Source organism: Anthonomus grandis, chromosome 9 (assembly GCF_022605725.1).
Source record: "Anthonomus grandis grandis chromosome 9, icAntGran1.3, whole genome shotgun sequence".
Taxonomy (NCBI): Eukaryota; Metazoa; Arthropoda; class Insecta; order Coleoptera; family Curculionidae; genus Anthonomus; species Anthonomus grandis.
This window is the reverse complement of record NC_065554.1, coordinates 3,299,928-3,323,883: the sequence shown is the minus strand read 5'-3', so window position 1 is coordinate 3,323,883 and position 23,956 is coordinate 3,299,928. Positions and strand designations below refer to the sequence as shown.

The 23,956-nt window shown below is 32.9% G+C and overlaps 1 protein-coding gene across 5 annotated transcripts in view; it reads right to left on the bottom strand.

Moving 5' to 3' along the window:
• LOC126740755 (vesicle transport protein GOT1B) overlaps positions 1-20,794 on the bottom strand; it is a 53,568-nt gene extending 32,774 nt beyond the window's left edge. For 2 of the 5 annotated variants that reach the window (XM_050446920.1, XM_050446921.1), the window contains exons 1-2: positions 20,516-20,794; positions 20,359-20,450 (exon numbers count right to left, since the gene is read on the bottom strand). In XM_050446920.1, coding sequence (XP_050302877.1) covers positions 20,359-20,450; positions 20,516-20,540 — 117 coding nt within the window. In that variant the 5' untranslated portion in view covers positions 20,541-20,794. The remainder of the gene's footprint in view (positions 1-20,358; positions 20,451-20,515) is intronic. The other 3 variants (XM_050446916.1, XM_050446918.1, XM_050446919.1) reach the window with 2 other exon arrangements.
• Positions 20,795-23,956: the final 3,162 nt, after the last annotated feature.

The following is a 23,956-nucleotide window of genomic DNA, read 5'->3' as shown; positions in this document are numbered from 1 at the left end:
ATGGCATCGACGGTTTGGACACAGGGACATGGATGCAGTTAAACACTTAACGGAAAGGAAAATGGCAATCGGGATTAATATTAAGGATTGTAGGATTAGGGAAACTTGTGACTGCTGTGTAAAAGGTAAAATTATTCTTTAAAATTAAAATTAGAGTTTCCCGAAATTTTCTCAAAGCAATACATTTAATATTCTTGACTTAATACATACAGATGTTTGCGGTCCCATGAAGACTTACTCCAGGGGGTAAACGATACATTTTAACACTAATTGATGATTTTTCAAGGTATACAACTATATATTTATTAAATCATAAAAATGAAACTGTAAAATGTATAAAAGAGTTTATAGAATTTACGAGTAATCAGTTAGGCAGGGTTCCGAAAGTAATTAGGTCAGACAGGAGTGGCGAGTACGTTAATAATAATTTAAGTGAATTTCTAAAGGATAAAGGTATAAAAATTCAATATACAGCGGAGTACTCTCCAGAACAAAATTAGGTTGCAGAGAGAAAAAATAGGTCGCTAGTCGAGATGGCTAGGTGCATGCTAATCGATGCGGATTTACCAAAGAAATATTGGGGGGGGGAAGCAATAGTGACAGCCAACTATTTGCAAAATCGCCTACCTACGAAGTCAAAAGAAAAAACACCGTTTGAGTTATGGCATAAAGTAAAACCAGATGTATCGACTTTGTAAATATTTGGATCTAAAATGTATAGTCACATCCCAAAGGAAAGATGTAAAAATAAATTTGATCAAAAAGCTGAGTTATTAATATTTGTAGGTTATTCTCAGGAATCTAAAGCATATAGGTTGTTAAACGTAGATACAAGGCATATTACAATTAGCCGTAGTGTAGTGTTTTCTGATAGGAAAATATGTGTCGAGAAAAAGAAAGAGAAAAGTTAAGAAGTATCCATCGAGTTTATGATGGAACAGGAGGACACAGAAACAGTAGAAGAAAAAGAGGTAGCAGATTTTGAAAACACAGAGGATATAGAAAATTCTACGGAGACATATGATAGGTATAACAGTTTAAGTTCAGAACAATCCCATGACAGTGATTCAAGCTATCAATTAGATGAAGATAAAGAGAATTTAGGTGACCGTAAATCCAGCAGAGTAAATGAAGGTGTTCCACCTGAGCGCTACATAGCAAAGTTAACAGAACTCCAAGAAGTAGAACCTAAAACCTTTAAAGAAGCGCTTAAAAGCAGTGATAGTGAAAAATGAAGGCAAGATATGGAAGAAGAGATCACGTCATTAAAAAATAATAAAACTTGGGATTTAATACAAGCACCGAGGGGAAAGAATATAGTGTCATGTAAATGGGTATTCAAGTTGAAAACCGGTGAGGATCAGAACTCGAAGAAGTACAAGGCACGACTGGTAGCAAGGGGTTTTAGCCAAAAATTCGGTGTAGATTACGATGAAGTGTTTGCTCCAGTTGTACGGCAGGCTACTCTTCGAATTTTATTAACGGAGTCATGGAGTCAAAATTTCAAAGTAAAACATCTAGACGCAAAAACAGCATTTTTAAATGGAGAACTAACAGAAGAGATTTTTATGGAACAGCCAGAGGGATTTAAAGAAGAAGATACAAACTTTGTTTGCAAGTTAAATAAAAGTTTATATGGTCTAAAACAATCTGCTAGGACTTGGAACCAGAAACTTGATGAAGTTTTGACAAAAGAAAAATTTTGTAAGAGCAATATTGATTCATGTTTATACATCAAGGAAATAAATAATGAAAGGGTTTACGTAATAATATACGTGGATGATATTTTAATAGCAGCAAAAGATACTCGAGTAATTGATGCGTTTGAAGAAAAACTTAAATGTACTTTTAAAATAATGAGTTTAGGATTGCTGAAAAATTATGTAGGCATGCAGATTGAAAGCAACGAGTAAGGAATATTTGGTTTAAATCAGGCCAATCATATAGACAAATTGCTGGGTAAGTTTATGATGAAAGATGCCAAAGAATCTCATATACCGTTGAATGTTGGATATTATAAGCTTAGCAGAGAAAAGCCTATGAAGAACAGTGAAATATACCAACAACTAATTGGTGGTTTATTATATGTTGCACTAAATACAAGACCGGATATATTGGCCAGTGTCACCATATTAAGTCAACAAAATAAAAATCCAAAAGAAGTAGACTGGAATGAAGTAAAAAGAGTATTAAGATATTTAAAGAAAAGTAAATATAAAAAGCTTGTTCTAGGACAACAAGGAACATTATATGGCTACGCAGATGCTGACTGGGCAGAAGACAAAAAAGATAGAAAATCAAATAGCGGGTATATATTTATGCTACGTGGTTCACCTATTAATTGGGGATGCAGAAAACAGAATTGCGTATCTCTATCATCAACTGAAGCAGAGTACATAGCATTGGCTGAAGGATGTCAGGAAGCAATTTGGTTGAAAGGGGTAATAAAGATATTTGTGAATTTAGAGCCAAAAGTTGTTATATATGAAGATAATCAAAGCTGTTTAAGACTTTTAGCAAATCACAAATTTAGCAATCGGACGAAACACATTGATACAAAGTACCATTTTGTCAAGGAATTATATGAGAATAACGTTGTTACTTTCAGGTATTGTCCAACTGAAAACATGATAGCTGACATGTTGACTAAGCCTCTGAATAGGGTTAAGTTAGAATACTTAAGTAATAGAGGGGGTCTGTTTGACTAATTGAAAAATAATTTTAGTTGCAAGGGGATGTTCGAATCTAATATTCAACAATAATTATTTTTATCTAGCTTAAATATACAGTCTTCATGGCGGCATCGGGATCTCAAAATATAACCATTAAGAACAAACTTATGGGTTCGGGGACTTTTATCGAGATACCACAGCATAAGTACTCCTTTTATAATTGTATAACACTATATGGATTATGTGGTTTTTCGTTCATATTTAGTCTATAAGTTTATAAGGTTGAAATAACATCTTAATTTCTTTGTAACAGTTCTTATAATATTTGGTTAATAAATCATTATACAATATATTCATTTGTACCTTTTATTATCTTCTAACTCGAACAGTTTTACTTATGGATTCTTCACTTAGTGACAAATTTGGAGTTAATTATTTTCCCTTGAATGTTATGAGATTTTTTTACTGTCTGTACTTATTGTCTGTTCTAGATCTGGGTGCCTGTTCCCAGCCAAAATATTGTGGTGTCATCAGCAAATATTGTGAAAGATCCATTAATGCCAATGGAAGCAAGATCATTAATGTAGATAAGAAAGAGTAGTGATCCTTGCGGAACTCCACACTGTATAGTTTGAGTTGATGACACAGCACCATCCATACTAACCACCTGCTTCCTATTTGCCAGACATGACTCAAGCCAAGTCAAAGCACATCTGAACCCATAGCAAGACAGCTTTTGCAATTGCCTTGGAAAAGTCACAAAACACTGTGAATAATAATAATGAAAATCAATAAAAATGTGTATATAGCAAATGGTAAATGAACTAAATGGGGTAAAAATAGCACATTTTGACCACACTTTACAGATCCCTGGAAGCCCAGAGTTCATTTGCTCCAACTTTAATAGGTTCATACTTGATGCCTTGATCCAAATTTAATAAATAGTCAAAAACATATACCTTTCTCATGCAGTATTCGTCACAATAATAAATCTTTGTTTTTTTGACACCAGTAACACCACATGAAATTCTTAAAATTATATTAAAATTAAAAAACAAAAAAAGTGCTGGTTTTGATGAGATCTCAGCCAGTTTGCTAAAATATTGTGCCACAGAGATTGCAGAGCCTTTGTGTCACATACTCAATAATTCTTTGAAAATGGGCATTTTTCCAAACGATTTAAAGTTTGCACTTGTGAAACCATATTATACAAAAAGGGGGATAAAATATTATCCCCTAAGAATTATAGGCCCATCAGTTTATTACCCACATTTTCTAACATTTTTGAGGTTGCCATCTGCACGAGACTTCTGGAATTCTTTTATGCTGAAAAACTTATTAGTAAGTCACAACATGGGTATTTACGTAAGGCTGTTGAGACGACAATTTACGAACTTATTGAAAATATTCTGAAGGGCTGGGAAAATGGGGATATTTCTATAGGAATATTCTTGGATGTGGCCAAGGCTTTTGATGGTGTAAATCACAAAATTCTGCTTGAGAAATATAGCATTCGAGGTCCAGCTCTAGAGTGGTTAAGATTACGCCGGCGCCAATCGACGACGCTATCCTAAGTGAGCGCCAGAAAAGGGCCAACAACATTATAATTTTTAACTTTGATTTAAAAGAAGACAGAGCTGATGCTGCCCAGATTAAGAAGCTGCTGACAGACTTGTGCGAAACTACCGTCAATGAGCTGGCTGTTAGTAAATTTGGGAAGCCGAATCGTAGCGGGCGTCAGGCCGTTAAGGTGATCCTTGATAGTATAGACGATGTTAGGGAAGAACAAATTGAAGACTGCCGGTAAATTCTTCATCGAGACGGACATGATGCCTCGGCAGCGCAATGAGCTTAACGCAGCCAAATCGGAGTTAAAGCGACGCAAAAAAAGGAGAAAATAATCCTTATATAAGATATACATCAATGGTTCCCCCAGAATTGTAGCAAAAAACTAGATTCGCCTTTATTTTCACATGCTAGTGATGCCGACTTGACTTGTTTTTATCAAAATGTTCGTGGTCTTAACACTTAAAGAGACTTTTTTTCTTGCCGCCACTGCTCAGGATTTTCACACCATATGTATCACCAAGACATGGTTGGGGCCAGAGATATGGCTGGTGCTAGTGGTGAAATATTTCCAAAGACTTATGATGTTTACCGATCCGTTTAGTAATCCGTTAATGCCACACGTGGTGGCGAAGTTCTCTGTGGAGTTCCTAAAAACATTGTGTCTGAAAAAATTTGTTTGTCTGATTTTTGCAACAGTATTGCGCCTTCTATCGATGTTGTTGGCTTTAAATTTACTATTAAGTTACAGATATTTTACATCATTTTTTTGTACATCCCACCATCTATCACATCTGTATGACGTGGTAATTAAAGACCCACAAGACATAGTTGATGCTTTTGCACTGTTCTTTGGTGAAGCATTTATACAGTCAAATTTAATTAACAATTCGTCGACGTCTGATAATGTGCCCCACTTTGACATTTCCAACGTTGATGCTTCCCAGATTATTTTGGCTAGTAAAAAAGTCAAAAATAAGTTAATATCTGGTGTAGACAGTGTACCTAGCTTCTTGATTAAAGATTGCATTGATATCCAGGCTAATCCGCTGACTTACATTTTCAACTTAATACTGTCAACAGAACAGATTCCTCAAATTTGGAAGACTGCTAAAATAATACCTATTTTAAAAGCTGTGGACTCTGATCAAATCATGAACTACAGGTCAATCTCATTACTCTGTAACTTCTCAAAAATTTTCGACATTATCCTGAATCGGTCGCTATTTAGTCACGCAAAAGAACTCATCTCTGTAGACCAGCATCGATTTTTTAGCGGGCGATAAAATGTCGGGTGTACCACAGGGCTCGAACCTGGGTCCGCATCTGTTTAGTTTTTTTTTATAAATGATTTGATTGAGTCACTCACTTGTCATAGGCTGGCTTTTGCCGATGATTTGAAGCTATATTTAAATGTATATGGTTTGGAGGATTGTGTTTTCCTTCAGAACTGCCTAAATACATTGGAGGTATGGTGCGCTGTTAACAGGTTAGGCTTGAATGCGGCTAAATGTAGTGCGGTTATTACTCTAGATCAAAAACACCCTTAAATTTTAATTACTTTATTAATGATACTATTTTGAGTAGATTAGAGCAAATTACTGATCTTGGTATCACCTTTGATTCTGAATTTATATTCGTTCCACACTTCAACAACATAGTCAAGTCAGCTCTGAGATGGCTTGGGTTTATATTTAGAAGTTCTGAGAGTTTTACTGTGAAATCTACATTAAGATTGCTTTTCTGTTGCTTTGTGAGATCAAAACTGGAGTTTAGCTGCATTATATAGAACCTGCTCTATCAGAATCATGTTGGTCTGCTTGAATCTGTTTAGCAAAGATTTGCTAAGTTTTTGGCCTTAAGGCAGGATGGCATATATCCAGTTAGAGGGTTTGATCATCGGCAACTATTGGAACGCTTCAATCTACATCCATTACATCTCAGAAGAATGATCTTCTCTGTAAAATTCCTGCATGGGTTACTAAATAGATTAATTGATAGTCCTTTCTGCCAAGGCCTCATACTAACATCCTGTTGAAATGGCCGTTATATACAATATGTGCTACATTTAATCGGATCTGTCACATGTGTGATATAAATTTCTCTCCGGTTCATGTAATTGTCGATATCTTGGTGGATCATTACTCTTGGGATTAAGACCTGTGTGTTTAAGTTATAGTTAGTAGGTATATTGCAGTTAATTTAATTTAATTTTGTTGAATATGTAATTATCTTGTTAAACTTTTATAATTGGGTTTTTATATCATATTAATAGTTATCCGGTCTTATTTTTTGGATAACTTTTGAGATTGCAACTTTATTTTTTTCTTTTCTTTTATGTTTTTTTTGGAAATAAAAAGGCTTATTATTAAGATCATTTATTTCAAACAGGCGACAAAAAATGGTCATTACATGAGGTTGGGCCGAGCTTCGATTCTGAGGAGGACATCATTGCTCTTGGAATTGCCCAGGGAAGTGTTTTGGGCCCGACTTTGTTCATTCTTTATGTAAAAAACTTAGCCAGTGAGATATTGAATAACAATTTCCATTTAGTGAACTTTGCGGATGATTCCAATCTTCTCATAGTAGCAGCAACACTTTCTGATCTTCAGATCATTTAAGAACAGCTCAAGACTGGTTCACAAAGAATAGACTTGTTTTAAATCCTGACAAGACTAACTTTTATTTGTTTTAGCTTAAAACAGAAAAGTAGGGAGACTTCTCGGAAGGTTTTGTTGGATAATCATCATGTAATGCTATCAAGGAGTAGTAGATTTCTGGGTATTCATGTGAATCAGAATTTAGATTGGACTGAGCATCTAGTGAATGTTTGTGGTAGAGTTAACAAGGCATGCTACTCCTAAATAATCATGGCCAGATATCTAAATTAAGAACTAACTAATATGGAAGTCACTAACTAATATGGAAAAATTCAGAGTATTGAGACCAAGTGACCCTTTATTACCTGAAGCTGCTTACCACCTTGCTCTTAATTTACAATTTAATCTGAGGATTGTACAAAATAAAACAATTAATAAGAAGACTTATACATACAACTATGCAAAAGGTAACTTCTCTACTCTTTATAGATCACTTTCTGATTGCGACTGGTCTATGGTGTTTAAATGCTATGATGTTTGTATGGAGTTTAATACATTTTATAAACTAATATACCAATTTCTGGACATTTCAATTCCAAAAACAAAGATAAAATCCAACACTGCAGGGAAATTTCCAATATGGTTCTCTCTTGATTTAAAACATAAAATTAAAAAGAAAAATAAGCTTCACTGTCAGTTGAGTATGCAAGTGATCCCAGAATGCGTTGAATATCAGCACCTTAGAGCTGAAATAAAAAATCAAACAAAATATGAATATAATTTGTACAAAACTTCAATTGAAAAAAATTTAGCTGCTGATCCAAGCGCTTTTTTGGGCTTTCTTTAAATCTAAAGCTAGGAGTGCAGGTATACCAGTGGCCATGACCTTAAATAATGTCAATTTCAATAAACCCTTTGATATTGCAAATGCTTTTGCCCAATATTTTGAGTCTGTGTCTAGAACAGCTGGCTGTTCCGATCATCACATAAATAATAAAGAATGGGGCACTTTTGTTTTCAAAAAAACTTATGAGAGTGATGTAATAAATGCTATTAAGAAACTTAAACCTAAAAAATCTACCGGCCCAGATGAAATTCCTTCTTATATGTCAATCAATCAATCAATCATATCCTTTATTGTCAAAAAATTACAAAATTTTGTAGACAAAGCTAATAAAAAAAAACATATAAAAACAAAACAAAACACACAAAATAAAAATAAAAATACAAACAAAATAAATACATGCAAAACTGCACAAAAACAATGTACCTGGTCAATATACATCATAATGTATAAAATGTCAATAAAAATAAACACAATGGTCAATAACAGTAAATTAATTAAATACAAAATGAAAGTGCAATTCATTTATTAAAGAAAAAAAAAACTAATATATTTTCTATTTTAAGACATAAAAAGAGCAAGTGTGTGTGTGATACCCAATAAGTTATCCTAGAAAAAAATCCTCCACTGCGTACAAGGCTTCAAAGCATTATGAAATCGAGGAAAAGAAGTAATTGATTTAATTTCCAAAGGCAAATGATTATGCATCTTTTTGGCTCTGTATAGAATAGAGCTTTTTAACTTTAGAAAATAGAGCTTTAACTCGGACCGAGGAGTTTGCAGATAAAGATCATGCACTGCGTTGCGAAGTGAATAATTGGTTGTGAGACGGCCTACTTGGCATTTCCGACTTATGTTTGCGTACTAAGCAAATAGATTCCAATATGAATAAAGAGGGAAGAGTAAGTATCTTGTATTTTTTAAAGATTTCTTGACAGTGAGCTCGGCTATTAAGTCCAAGCAGATACCGAACTGCTCTCTTTTGGAGTTTAAAGATACGCTCAAATTGAGTCACACCGCATGTGCCCCAGAATGGAAGGGCGTAACGTAGATGTGACTCAAAAAGGGCATAATAAACTGTTCTTGATGTTTGAAAACTTAATTCCCTGGAAACCGATCTTAAGACAAAACATGCTGAACTTAATTTTTTATATAAGGCATCAAGTCCCATTTTAGGGAGTAGTCAACATTAAGTCCCAAGAACTTCACAGATTCAACAACGTCCAAACTGGTGTTGTTAAGTACAAAGGGTTGAATAGTAGTTTTATATGATAAGACTTTAGTTTTTGAGACATTTAGGCACAGAAGATTAGAATCGCACCACGATTTAATGGTAATTAAATCATTAGAAATAGTAGCATGTAGTGCCGTAGCATCCGGATTGCTCCATGTAAAGCTAGTATCGTCAGCAAAAAGACAGATTTTGCCACTGATGTTAAGATTGGCCATGTCATTTATAAAAATCAGAAACAAAATAGGGCCCAGGACTGAACCTTGAGGTACCCCACATTCTATTGGTTTGCAAGAAGACTTCGTCGTATCAACCTTTACAAGTTGATTTCTGTAACTGAGATACGATTTAAACCACTCAAGGGGCGTTCCTCTGAACCCATAGTGATTCAATTTGTCAATTAAGATGTTATGGTTTACACAATCAAAAGCCTTGGAGAAATCACAAAAAATTGTTGCTGTTGAATGATTATTATTTATACTGGTGTAAACACTATTAAAGAGAGAAAACATAGCATCATTTGTGCACTTGTTACTCAAGAATCCAAATTGGTGAGGAGTAGGAATTTTATATTTAAACAGAAACGATAAGAGCCTTTTTTTAACCAATCGTTCAATGATCTTTGATAAAGTGGGAAGGAGTGCGATTGGGCGATAGTTTGAAGCTTGTTGTTTATCTCCTGCCTTATGCAATGGAATAATTATTGCAGTCTTAAGGCAGGTAGGAAAGACTCCATTTTGGAATGACTTGTTAATTAAGTTTGTTAGATGGATTAAGGTGCAATTTGGCAGATTGGAAAACATTTTGAGAGTGAGTCCATCTGTACCAGATGATGATTTGTTTTTTATTTCATTAATTGTAGTTTGAAGCTCTGTTGATACAATGGGGGTAAAAAAGAAGCTGTGTAAATTTTCATTTGGGAGATATGAACGAGGATCGTGAGAAGGTGTTATGGTAGCCATTAGATTTTTAGCTACATTAACAAAGTAGTGATTAAGGTCCTCAGGTAAAGTAGGGATAGCGCTAGATGAAGAAGTCTTATTTCTTAATTCATTTACAATAGACCATGTTTCTTTGGCAACATTACTTGATTCGATCATCCTTTTATTATAATAAATATCTTTTGCAGCTTTTATAGTCTTATGGTACATTTTTCTATAAAGCTTGACAGAGTTATGAAAAAATACGCTGTCTGTAAATTTTTTCAGGTGTGATAATGAGCGCATGTTTTTTGCAACACGTAAGCCTTTAGTGGTCCATGGCTTATGATGTTTAATTTTGATAGGTCTAAGAGGAAACGACTTATCTGCAATACTTGATAAAGACTTTATAAAACTAGAAAATTCACTATCTATATCGTCAGTAAGAAAATCCCAATCAGCCGTTTGGCATAAGTTCTTGAATTGTAAGAAATTATTTTTGCCAAAAACACGGCCTAATTTACGTAACGTGTTTTTGCCTTTAGAATTTATGGAAAATTTAGTTAGTGCAGCTTCATGATCAGAAAATCCGGAATTAAAAACCGTACAATCTACGAGTTCAGGAGCAAAAGATGACACGACATAGTCGATGGTACTAGAACTATTTCTAGTTATTCTGGTAGGAAAGTTAATATGCATTACTATACCCATTGAGACGAAAATAGAGTGAAGAGATTCTTGAGCAGCACACATACTGGAAAAATCAATATTAAGGTCGCCACATAAAATTAATTTACCTTTGAAGGGCAAGGATTCTAGCAAGCTTAGTAGTTTTCGAAGGAAAGTTTGTAAGTCAGCGTCAGGTGTTCTATATACACAAATAATATAGAGGTCGTATGTATTATGGTAAACTATGGAAAATTCCAATACTTTTTCTGATAAAAAGTTATCAAACTTAGTTACCGGTGAAAAATCGTTGTTTATAGACATAATCATAGTGCCCCCATGAGATAAATTAGTTCTATTAAATCTTGCTATTGTAGTATAATTTTGAACAAAAACAGGTTCATCAATGTTTAGCCAGTGTTCGGTTATAGCAACTATTTCTGGAAAATTTAGCTCTTCTAATAAAAGAAATAATTCATTAGTTTTGTGTTTTAAGGACCGAATGTTAAGAAGAAATACGCTAAGCTTGCTATCATCCGATTTATCAGAGGGTGCTTGATCCTCTGGTCGCGTCACGTTATTTAAAAATGTTTGTTCCTAGATGAGGAACCACTGGAAAAATAATTAGATGGACTTTCTCGTATTTTTTGAAGCCTTAAAATTTTTTCTGAAGAAAAGAAGTATCTAGAAGGAGAGGTCTTCTTCCACTTCGGCTGCACCAATTCCATAGACGTCGTGGAAACGGATATACAAGCGTCGGAGGGAGTCTATGTTAGTAGGTAGGCCCTCCGAAGCTAGCATTAGCTTGACACTGGTCTTGGTGTGGCCTTCGAGACAGACGTTGGAAGGCTGGTCATAAAGGTATGCCAAGTAGAGCCTTAGAGTTTTTAAGATGGTGGGGTCCCTCAGTCTAGCCAACAGGTACCGTCCATTTTCCGCATCAGATTTTTGGGATAGTCGCACTACTGGAGGAGTCATCGGGTCCATATTATGCAGTCCATCATCATCATTGGCCTTCTCCACAAGTTTGAAGCTGACATTTTCTTGCCCAAATGACTTAGATGCAGCTATCGCATCTTTATCTGAACCAATTTGAAGCATATTGAGCTGATTTGAGACAGGTTTGGGAGTTAAGGTTTTATTAGCTGCCGGTGGAGAATTTAACGGTGGTAATGGACCCATCCTCCGTCCATCCACTACAGCACCAGCCGGCCATACGTTCGTCTCTTTTAGCCGGCTAAAAAGATCCTTGTTTTGGACACCTACTTTAAAGCTGGAGTTCACACTGTCTTCATTTTGCGTGAGGGGAAAACATCGAATAAAAGCATTAGTCTGGAGCTTATCTTTACCGTAGTGAGCGAGCCGGTTTACTGTATAGTCAGGAGAAATATTAGAGACGATTAGGTAATGCCATTCTTCCGTAGTTATGGTTTTCTGAGGTGAAACCGTTATTCTTTTTGTAGGGGGCGAAACTTCTGATTCGTGATCGGTCTGTATAGAAATGGAAATGGATCTTTTTGCTATTGTTGGAATGTATTTAGGGATTTCTTTTTCCTTAACTGTCAACTTTTCCATTTTAAGGGCCATTTGATTAATACTCTTCCGTAAATTTTACATTTCCTTGGCAAGTTCTTGTTTGGGGGAATCATGAATCTGGATCTTGACGAATTCGTCGTGATTTCCCAAAAGAAGACAGGTTAAAGAGCTCTTGTTTCATATCCCTGATTGAGTGAAACATTGACTTTTGACCATTTTCAGATCTACTATTGGCAAGCAAGTTGTGAATGTCATCCATTTTCTCGAACAAAACCTTCCATTTGGGATCATTTTGACTCAAGATGTCATATAGTTCTGTAATGACAGGGTAGAGATCCGTATTCTTTTTGAGACATGAACCCAAAGTATCAACAATGTCTAAAGGAATCTGCGCTTTTTGTAACTGCGAAACCTTGTCGTGAAGGTATTTTAAAGTAGGAGAGTCACAAACATTGCAGAAGAATCTAATTGTTATGGTACTTTTGATTATACAGTACCTTTGTTGTGGCCTTATCCAAACCAGTACAGGACATGCAAAAATTTCGGCGACATTCCCCGCTACAGCGAAGCTTATATTTTTCTTTCTCCAAGATGGTCTTTTGACAGGAACCACACTTAAATTCAGCCATAATTTCTTAAGATTGATTTTAAAAAGTGTCCAAATATTTAAATAAAAAATATTGTTCCGTGAACGAAAACTATTTGTAAAGCAGGAGACCGGAACTGTTTATTATCAAATCACACCAAAAAAACTTGATGTTGTAGAGTTAAAGTTCAATACATTATGATTTTAAGGTCAAGTTTAGGTTAACAGGTACTAATTTAATCGGAAATCAAAACTAGTGTTTATACAGGAAGCAAATCAAAACTATTTATACCGAAAGCACACGTACAGCAAAACTTCGCGTCACGTCTAGTAAGGTCAAAAACAGAAAGATAAATCAAAGTCAAAACAAAACTTATCAACCATCAGAGCCGACGAGCGAAGACACAACCGTCTCGTACGACTACCAATGATCGAATATGAATGATGTATCTATAAAGGCTGTGCTGAGCTTTTAACAAAACCCCTAGTATATCTTTTCAACATGTCAATTGAACAGGAATCCTTTCCAGATATTTTAAAGTTATCAATGATCTCACCAATTCATAAAAAAGACAAGAAAAATGATATATCAAATTATAGGCCTATTCATCTCTTAAATTGTTTATCTAAAATTTTTGAAAATATTCTCTATGATAATTTATATGAACATGTTAAACATAAAATTAACAAGTGTCAGCATGGTTTTGTTAATGATAAATCCACAGTGACAAATCTGTGTATCCTCTTAGAACAAATCTCTAAGGCAATTGAGTCTAAGGAGCAGTTAGATGTGCTATACACCGATTGTGAGAAGGCATTTGACAAGGTAGATCATTGTGTGCTTTTAAATAAAATGGTTGGCTTTGAATTTTCTAAAAAAGCTTTTAATTTCATAAAATCTTATTTATCTGGGAGAAATAACGTGGTTAAGATTGGTAATTGTCTATTACCAATTTTTATTGTGTCTCCTCATTTGTAAGTCTGATGTATGCTGATGATTTTAAACTATTTAAAACTATTGCTGTCAAGGAAGATGCTGTAAAATTAAAAAATGACCTATGTTCTGTGGTTGATTGGGTTAAGATTAATAAGATGTCCCTTAATGTTCAAAAATGTGCTGTGGTCACTTTTACTCGTAAAGTTAACTATTTTCTTGAAGACTACTATATTGATAATACCAAAATTCTTAGAAAAAACTTTATTAGAGATTTGGGAGTAACTTTTCAGACCTATTAAATTTCATAAAAAAGATTAAATTTCATATTTTTAATTGTCACTATAGTGAAATAGTTAATAAGGCTTACCGTTCTTTGGGTTTTGTAACAAGAAACAGTAAAAATTTTAAAATCAGCACTATCATTAGACTTTATAATGCCCTTGTTAGGCAACATATGGAGTATGCCTCTACTATCTGGTCACCTGGAAGCATCATTACATTCAGACAAAATTGAGAAGGTACAGAAAACATTTTTAAGATTTCTGTATGTCAGAAAGAACAAAGAATAATAATAGCAATGTTAAAAACGTTCGACTTCCAGATGCTCTGTACCAGAAGGCAGAATCGGGCAGTCATTTTTATATATTTCATTGTAAATAATGTTAAATACTTGATCTGTGATCTGATTGAATACATATCTTTTAAGATACCAAAGACTAGATTAAGAATAACTAATAAAGAGCTTTTTTATATAAATAATTTTAATAATACATCTCCAATCAATAATATGTTAAGGATTTGTAACAATGTCTTAAATGGCTTTGAAGATGTAGATATATTTAATATCAGGGTTAAGGAAATTAGGAGGTTGCTTGAGCATCGGGACATAGTTTAGGACTCATGTTTTACTTTTTTCTTCTTATCTTTTTTTTTTCTCTTAGGTTTAGTGTTATTGTTGTGAAATTATTTTAATATGTTTTTTGTTTTTTTTCCTGTTATAGGCTTTACATGTAATTACTATTACCCGATTTATAGTGTTTGTAAAGCTTTCTGAATAAATAAATAAATAAATAAAAAAGAACATCTAAAAAATGTCTACTCTGCAAGCATTTATTTGGTGCTCAGATATGGGATTATTTTCTGGGGTAACAGTGTGGATGCGGATTGGACCTTTATAGCACAAAAAAGAGTAATACGAACCATGCCCAATTTGCGAAAACGTCACTCATGCAGAGGCAATTTTAGGGGCTTGGGACTTCTTACTTTAGTGGCTTTTATGTATATTATTTCTAGGGCTTATTATTTCTCTTCAAAAGCTGAGAAAAATTTCAGAAATTTGAATCTCAGCACAAGTTTTCAACAAGGTATACAGGCCTGCATAGACTGACAGCAACAGAAAGAGGATCAACTTACTCTTGTGTAAAATTGTTCATAAAGATACCTGATCCAATAAAATTTGAGCAAAGTTTTAATGTGTACAAAAGAAACATTAGAAAAACTTTAATCAAATTGAATCCATATACAATACAAGATTTTTTAAAAGTGTTGTAGTAATTCTGTGTCAAGTTAATTTTATTTTTTTAATCATTGTTTTTAATGCAATATTATATTTCTATTTTATTGTAATTTAATTTTAGATCAAAGTCAAAATATACTTTATTTACTAAGTTTACAACCTTGTGCTAATCTTAGAATTTACAATACTAGTAGTTATTTGGTTAAACTTAACACAGGATACAGAATCCATTTTGATTGTACAGAGGATCATATTTCATATCATCATAATATAAAACAAACATCATAACATAAAACAAGAATAAAAAAAATGTGATCAACTAATACATAATTAATTTAAAATATTAAAATCAGTCGTTAAAATACTCTTCAATGCTATAGTAAGCTTTTGGTAAGATTAATTTCTTTAGTTCCATCCTAAACTTTTTAAGATCTGTAACAGTTCTCATCAAAAAAGGAACATGATTAAATATTTTATGACTAATAAATATAAGAGAGTTTCTCGTAGGTTTTTAAGTAGTACAGTAGTTGAGTTTGAGTAATTTTATTTCATGCATTTTTATTGTAAACAGTGATATACTTATTTTGTTTGACGCCTATTGTTTAATTGTAACTACATGTATGTATGTGTTTGCTTACAACTTTTTAAAAATAAAAGACATTTTTAAATTTGAATGTCTTTGATTTTATTTTTATAATTTTTTTTAATAAAGTATAATTTGTTGCCGTGTTTTCTCCTTTACTTACTACTATTTTTGTTTGTTCTAAAGTAAAGCTCTTAATGAAAATGAATTATTTACTACTCCTGAACTGGTCTTAATTGACCAGTCCCCTTCTGTCCAACTACTAGTTTTGTCCTTACTCAGCTTAAGTCTCCGATTACTAGCAAAAATGAATTTTTGTACGAAAAGCAATATTTTTTAAAAACATGTACTATATATCTACAATTTTAGCTTTTTTTTTATGATAAATAGACATCTGCAAAGATCAATTTCTTTTTAAATCAATTTTATGGCTAAAGAAATATTTTTTTATAGAATTTTAAAGTTATTATTAAAGTTTAATATTTGACATGATGTGTCAAATCTTGTGACTGACAACTATCAATGTATCCGACTACTGGCATATTCACCAGTTTCATAGATTTAATCTCTTAAATCTTTATAGGATTTACTTTACATTGTAAGAGCTTCAAGTTCAAAATCTAATCCACAAGGACATGTTTTTAATCAACTGTTAATTTGATCATCATCACTGAATTTTATTAGTAAAATAGCAATTCACTAAAAATTCAATGATAACTCTTTTATTATTAGGAGTTATCTGCACAAAAGCAAGCTTGAATTTCACTCAAGGCAATATGGGGCAATATGTCTTAAATTCGTTTTTAATTAGAGTCAAAAATGCTATCATACCCATCTATGAGGATTCCCCTCTATAGCCACTACATTTAAAAAGACTATTGTAAGAGAGCATTACATCCCTATAATGCTTAGTTTTTACTTACTGATTATCAAACATTTTGTTTCCTTGCATTGTTTGGTGTTACAAATAAATGAATTTATTTATTATTATTGAAATACTTGAATGTAAAAACAAAAGAAATACACAGGTTGTTGTAGTTTTTAAAAAATTTAGTTCATTCATTATTTAGTGTAATATTATATTTTCACAGATATTTTTTAATTCAGGCTGTAACAGACCTGTCATAGTTTAGTCCAGACAAATTGTACCAATTTTAAGCAAAAAAGGAAAAAATTGTTATCCGGAAACTAACGACGGGAAAAAAATGCATGCAGGAGCAGGTTAAGGTAAAGGTAAGGGTAAGTAAAGTTTTGGAGGGGTGAAAAGGGGTGAAAAATTGTACCTTTTCGATTTGCGGCAAAAGTTGACGTCAAAGAAAAAAATGTATAATGGAAAAGTTGTAGATAATAAAAAAATCTACAACTTTTATAGAGGCCACTTTGTGACATAACCTCAAAATTTCTTTTTTTTCATTTTCGGACAAACATGCTGATTTTGATCAAACTTGGCAAAAAGATACTTTCATGTGTCCTTAAAAACAACAAATTTTTTCAGACCGAAATATTGAAAATTTTCCGAGATATTAAGTTTAAAAAAAAAAATTACGTTTTTTTCAATTAAAATGTGTCCTTCAAAAAATCGTCGTAGGAGGTTCATCCAGGTCTCATTTTGTTTGTTTTTTTATCTACTTTCACATAAAATAAAAAAAAAAAATAGACTTGCCATTTAAAAATGTGCTCAAAAATGCAAAAAACTAAAAAATTTTTTTTCAAAAAAATTTTTACAATAATTGTTAAGAACAACAAAAAATCTGATTACACCATTGAATTCTACGGGAAAAAATACAAAAAAACATATATTTTGTTATTTGATCGTAAAGTTAATTTCTTGATAATATTACTATAAACATTCGATTGCATTGATATACTTAATACTCCGGCTACTAAGGGGCATGGGATCTCATTGATTTTACTATTTTTACGATTAAATTTCACGTTACTTAATATTTTACAATGTGCTGAGTCTATTTTCGAAGGTTACTGTGCCCAAATTCGCTTTCTTCAAGGCCGTATGACTAAATTTTTGGCAAAATAGACAGTTTTTCCTAATTTTCCAAAAAAAATTAATACATTATCGGCTTACCAACTTATAATAATGCATTTTATTATTTTTAAAATTGAAATAATCAATCACAGTAAGTTGTTTGGGTAAAAAATGATATGGTTGAAGTTATTATCAACAAATACCTGGCTTTTGTAAGAAATCATTATGCCGAAAACAGCTGCTTCGTATTTGATGGGTACATAGACGATGAGGCAGGTGAAGAACATTCCACTGCCGTTTCGACAAAAGCAATGGAACGTTTAAGACGAAAAAGTTCTTCAAACTTTCCTTGTTTTCGTCTTGAATCTCACACAAAAATAACAATTGCTCAAGATAAATTTTTGTCAAACAATAAAAATAAAATTGAATTGATAAAGCAGTTATCTACAGCATTGAAGTTTGAAGGCTATACAGTTCAACAAGCAGAAGAAGATGCAGATGCTATGATTATAAAGACAGCAGTAGAGATCGCTGATAGCCACAAAATTAAAAACTCCACAACAGGAGTTGACGAATTAAAAAAAACAGTTGTTGTAGTTGGCCAAGATATCGAGCTTTTAGTTTTGTTGAATCAATTCAATTCGGCAAATGCACTGATTTTTTTCCTTAAAGCAGGAGGAGGCAATGTAAGTGACAGTATTTACTCTTCAAACAGTTTTAAGTTTGAATGTTATCGGTCTATTGTCGCTTTTTTACATTGCTTCACTGGATGCAATACCATATCTGGTTTTGCAGGTAAAAGTAAAAAAACCACGGTCGATTTGCTTATAAAAACTCGAAACTTATCAGATTTAATAAAACCCTTTTACGAGCCCAATACAGATCCAAGAACTATTGCTCGAAATGGTTGCGCTTTAATTGCATCAGTTTATAATGCTAAGGATACCACATCATCTCTAGACGATTTAAGATTTCAGCGATACAAAGTATTGACTGCAAAGACAACCTTTCAATTAGAAAAATTACCACCAACTGTTGGAGCAGCTACACAACACTCATACAGATTGTATTATCAGCTTCAAAAGTGGCTTGGAAATGAAATGAATGCGACGAAGTGGGGCTGGAAAGAAGTAGCTGTGAATAACTCTAAAATGCTCGTGCCTCGTTTTACAGACATCTCACTAATACCTGAAGAGCTATTAAAAAAAATATCTTGTAGTTGCAAAACAAATTGTTCAAGCAACCGTTGTGGATGTCGTAAACACGGTTTAAGATGCACCGTATTGTGCACACAATGTGAACACACAGGAAAATGCTCCAACATACAAGTAATTGAAGATGATGTTAGTGATTCTGAAGACACTGTGCATGCATTTGAGCAACCAAGTATTTCCTTGGATCAAGAAAATGTAGAGTCTGAGCAATTTATTGGAAGAATAAATAATAGAAAGAATAAGGAAAGCCAATTGGAGAAGATTTTAATGATGATCAAGAAGAAATAGAATCAAACGATCAATTACAGGATGACGATACAGCAATGAATTTAGTGAAAAGACCGAGATTAGCTTAAAAGATTTTTATAAATAAAGTTGATAAAAAAATATTTTAGATAAGAAAATGATAATTTTAATTATTTACTTTAATAAAACACATTGATTGTAATACATTTAATAATAAATAATTTCAAACGTACCTTTTTTTCATAAAATTTATTGTGTATTTTTTTTGTTATACCATCCAATCAAATACTGTGATTGATTATTTCAATTTTAAAGATATTAAAATGCATTTTTATAAGTTGGTAAGCCGATAATGTATTAATTTTTTTTTGGAAAATTAGGAAAAACTGTCTATTTTGCCAAAAATTTAGTCATATGCAATCGAATGTTTATAGTAATATTATCAAGAAATTAACTTTATGATCAAATAACAAAATATATGTTTTTTTGTATTTTTTCCCGTAGAATTCAATGGTGTAATCAGATTTTTTGTTGTTCTTAACAATTATTGTAAAAATTTTTTTGAAAAAAAATTTTTTAGTTTTTTGCATTTTTGAGCACATTTTTAAATGGCAAGTCTATTTTTTTTTATTTTATGTGAAAGTAGATAAAAAAACAAACAAAATGAGACCTGGATGTACTCCTAAGACGATTTTTTGAAGGACAAATTTTAATTGAAAAAAACATAATTTTTTTTAAAAACTTCATATCTCAGAAAATTTTCAATATTTCGGTCAGAAAAAATTTGTGGCTTTTAAGGACACATGAGTATAAGTATCTTTTTGCCAAGTTTGATCAAAATCAGTGTGTTTGTCCGAAAATGAAAAATAAAAAACAGCAATTTTTCACGATTTTCTTGGAAATTTTGAGGTTATGTCACAAAGTGGCATCTATAAAAGTTGTAGATTTTTTTATTATCTACAACTTTTTCATTATACATTTTTTTCTTTGACATCAACTTTCGCCGCAAATCGAAAAGGTACAATTTTTCACCCCTTTTCACCCCCCCAAAACTTTACGTCCCTTAACCTGCTCCTGCATGAATTTTTTTCTCGTTCCTGATACCCCCCCAACTAACGACCTTTTCCCGTCGTTAGTTTCCAGATAACAATTTTTTCCCTAAAAAGTACAATTCGCCTAGACTAGTTGGGCCAATACCCTAGTACACATTACAGGATAATATCAGATCAGGCCTAAATACTTAACATTATAACTTACATTTCCTAGCGCTAACAAACTTTTATCAAAAAGTAAGAGCATCCCAAGGAATAGGAAAAAGATTCCAAAGCCTGCCAGGCCAACTCCAATTTCTGCAAAAGTAAAATATTGACATTTAATGATGTTTACCTAAGACTTATATAGATTTTGTACTTACTTTGTGTATCGGTTATTGAAAACATTATTTTTTATAATATTTAAACAAAACTGAAAAAGGATAATATAAATATAACCTATAAAATTGCTTGCTTCCACGTCATACGAATTAATCAATACTAACTAAAAAACGCTTGGTTAAAGGCCTATGTACTAGTAATTGTACAGCAAAATTTTTTTTTCGTATTTCAATTAAAAAATATGCAATATAAGTTTCTTAAATATTTTTCGATGATAACAGATAAATAAAACATTTTTAAAAAATTGGCATTTTTGCCAAAGTCAGGTGAGATAGACATGTCAAAGTCAAAATATAGAAAAAAGTAATAAGGTTTTAGAATCGATATTCTAATACTCAAACACAAACTCAAAAATGCTTTATTGTCAATATAAACTTAGAAGTTGTAGACAAAGCCAATATACTGTACATTAAAGGAATAAAAACGAGAAACTAATTTAAAATAAAATAAAATTATATAAAACTTTGAAAAATACTTAAACGCTAATCATTAAAAAATTCACTTAAACTATAGTACGCTTTACTAGCAAGAAATATTTTCGTCCTTGTACGAGTTGTACGTAGGCTTTTTTCAGCCTTAAGTTGTCTTATTTTTAGTGGAAGTTTATTAAACAGCTTTCTACCTCCATATATGATAGAGCTACGGACAAGTTCAAAATGAGGAATGGGTAGCCTCGACAAATAATTTTGTCGCGTATTATGTGGCTTCCTAAGTGGAGTTCCTGTTTATATTTTCTAAAAACTAAGCAAACTGTTTCCAAAATAAAAATACAACACAGGGTTAAAATATTATGACTTACAAAAAGCGGGCGACATGAGTCTCGAGGCTTGGCCCCACACAGATATCTAATGGCCCTTTTCTGGAGTACAAACACTGAACTAAAAAGTGAATTTGAACATGAACCCCAAAAGCAAATTCCATATCGAAGGTGCGACTCGATAATCGCGAAGTATGCAGATCTGGCGATAGAGAAATTAAGACTGGTGGCAATAACCCTTAGGGCGTAGCAGCCTGATGAGACTTTTCTACATATATTCACAATATGGTCTTCAAATTTAAGGAACTTGTCTATGGAAAGACCCAAAAACTTACTGAACGGTGGCATGGTGATGGCTTCATTATTTAAACATATATCATTTGTATTACATTTAAAATTAAGGATATTTGTTTTGGAAACATTAAATGTCAAAAAATTTGCATCACACTAGTCTTTTATTTTTAACAAATCTGCACGTATAATGGCCTCCATTTGAGAAACATCAGAGTCGTGCCAGAGGATGGTGGTATCATCGGCAAACAATGTAAATTTGCCAGTTACCTGCAGTTGTGGCAGATCATTCACATAAATGAGAAAAAGTAAAGGACCAAGTACTGATCCTAGCGGAACACCCACATTTATATTAAGTTCCTTAGAGATACCATCAATAAATTTGACAGCCTGGACACGATTTGATAAGTAGGAACGAAACCACTCAAGGGCAGTTCCTCTGAAACCATAGAGCTCCAGTTTTATCAGCAGCACTCGGTGACTCACGCAGTCAAATGCCTTGGACAAGTCACAGAATACCGCTGCTGCAACTTCACCAACATTCAGTCGGTTGTACAGGTGCTCTAGAAAGCTGAAGATAGCATCATTTGTGCTCACAGACTCACGAAAGCCAAATTGCTGAAAACTCAATAGGCCAAACCTATTTAAAAATGAAACCATCCTCACCTTAACGAGCCGTTCCACTATCTTGGCTAAAGTAGGCAATAACGCTATAGGTCTAAAGTTAGAAGGACAGTCGCGATCGCCACCCTTGTAAAGAGGAACAATCATTGCTCTTTTTAAGCACTCTGGGAAAACTCCAGACATAAATGAAAAGTTAATTGACTCTACAATGACTACTAGCAATATCACAGTAGAAAGAATTGATGACATTAGAATCTAAGGTACTTGGAATAACCAAGATATATTATTTTTGCCCCTTAGCTCATTTAAAATCTTCCAAGACTCTTTTGCTCTATTGGAGGAATTATTTATCCTCCTTTGAAAGTAGGTCCACTTAGTCATTTTGATTGAGTTTCTGTAAATCTTGCGGTATCTGTTATAATACTTTAAAAGTATTGCATTGTTCATAGCGTATTTCCTAATATAAAAAAGAGAGCGCATATTTTTCCCAGATACTCGTAAACCCTTAGTATACCAAGGTTTTCTATTTCGTTTCTTAATATTGACAAGAGGAAAAGCAGTGTTAAGATTGTTTAATACTACTTGATGAAAGATATGCAGTGGGTTAACAGTAGTCAATACATTATTCCAACTTGACATATTGCAAAGCAAGGAGAATTTGCGGAAATTAGCTCTAGTATAAAGTCTATCGCGTGCAAACTTATTCTCATTAGTGTTACTATTAAGCTTTACTAATCCCACTATTGCCTCATGGTCAGACAAACCGGCATTGATTGTTGTACACTGATTTTCGTGTTGGTTAAAATTCGTACAGAAGTAATCTATCAGTGAGGAAGAAAATGCTGAAATCCGGGTTGGCTGATCCACGTGCATCTTAAAATTAAATGAGTTTAACAGATTAAAAAGCATTCGATTCGATCCATTAGATTTGTCTAAAAAATTTACATTAAGATCGCCAGTCAGAATCAACATCTCATTAACCGAAATTTCACTTAAGAGGATCTCCAACTTTTCTAAAAACAAATCTAAATTACCAGATTGAGATCGATACAATCCTAAAATATACAAATTTAACTTACTGCTAAATACAATAGAAAACTCGCACACCTTTTCAATCAATAGATGATCAAATCTGTCAATAGTAATAAACACAAATTTAGTTAAAAAAGCTTTCTCTAACATAATAAGAGTACCACCATGTCTATATTGCTTGCGTGAAAATTTGGAAATTAGTACATAACCAGGGATATCAATAGGCTCGTCAGACCTCAACCAGTGTTCAACAAGAATTAACACACTAGGAAAGTTAACCGATTCTAAAAATAGTTCCAATTCGCTAACTTTTGAACGCACAGATTGAACATTAAGAAATGCTAGGGAAACTTGATTATGGTGGGAGTTTCTATTAAGAAAGAAGATCCAATAGCAAGGGTGTCTATAGATTGGTCTAGTTGAGGCGTAACCGAAGACCTACCTTCGATCAAGGGTGTATCGCTGATTATCCCACTATTGCTAATACATAAAGATGCTAATACTAATTTGGATGACAAAAAAGTATTTTTAACATATAAAGATAAAAGTTTGCACATAGATTTGGCAGAGTGACGGTACCTAAAATTTTGTCTGACATGAGTAATTATTCTCACAGAAAAGTTACAGCACAGATGTAAATAGCTCCGCACGGAGCTATTTACATCAGATGAAAGAATTCATAAAATGAATTGTATTATAATATCTGCTTTTTGAGCAC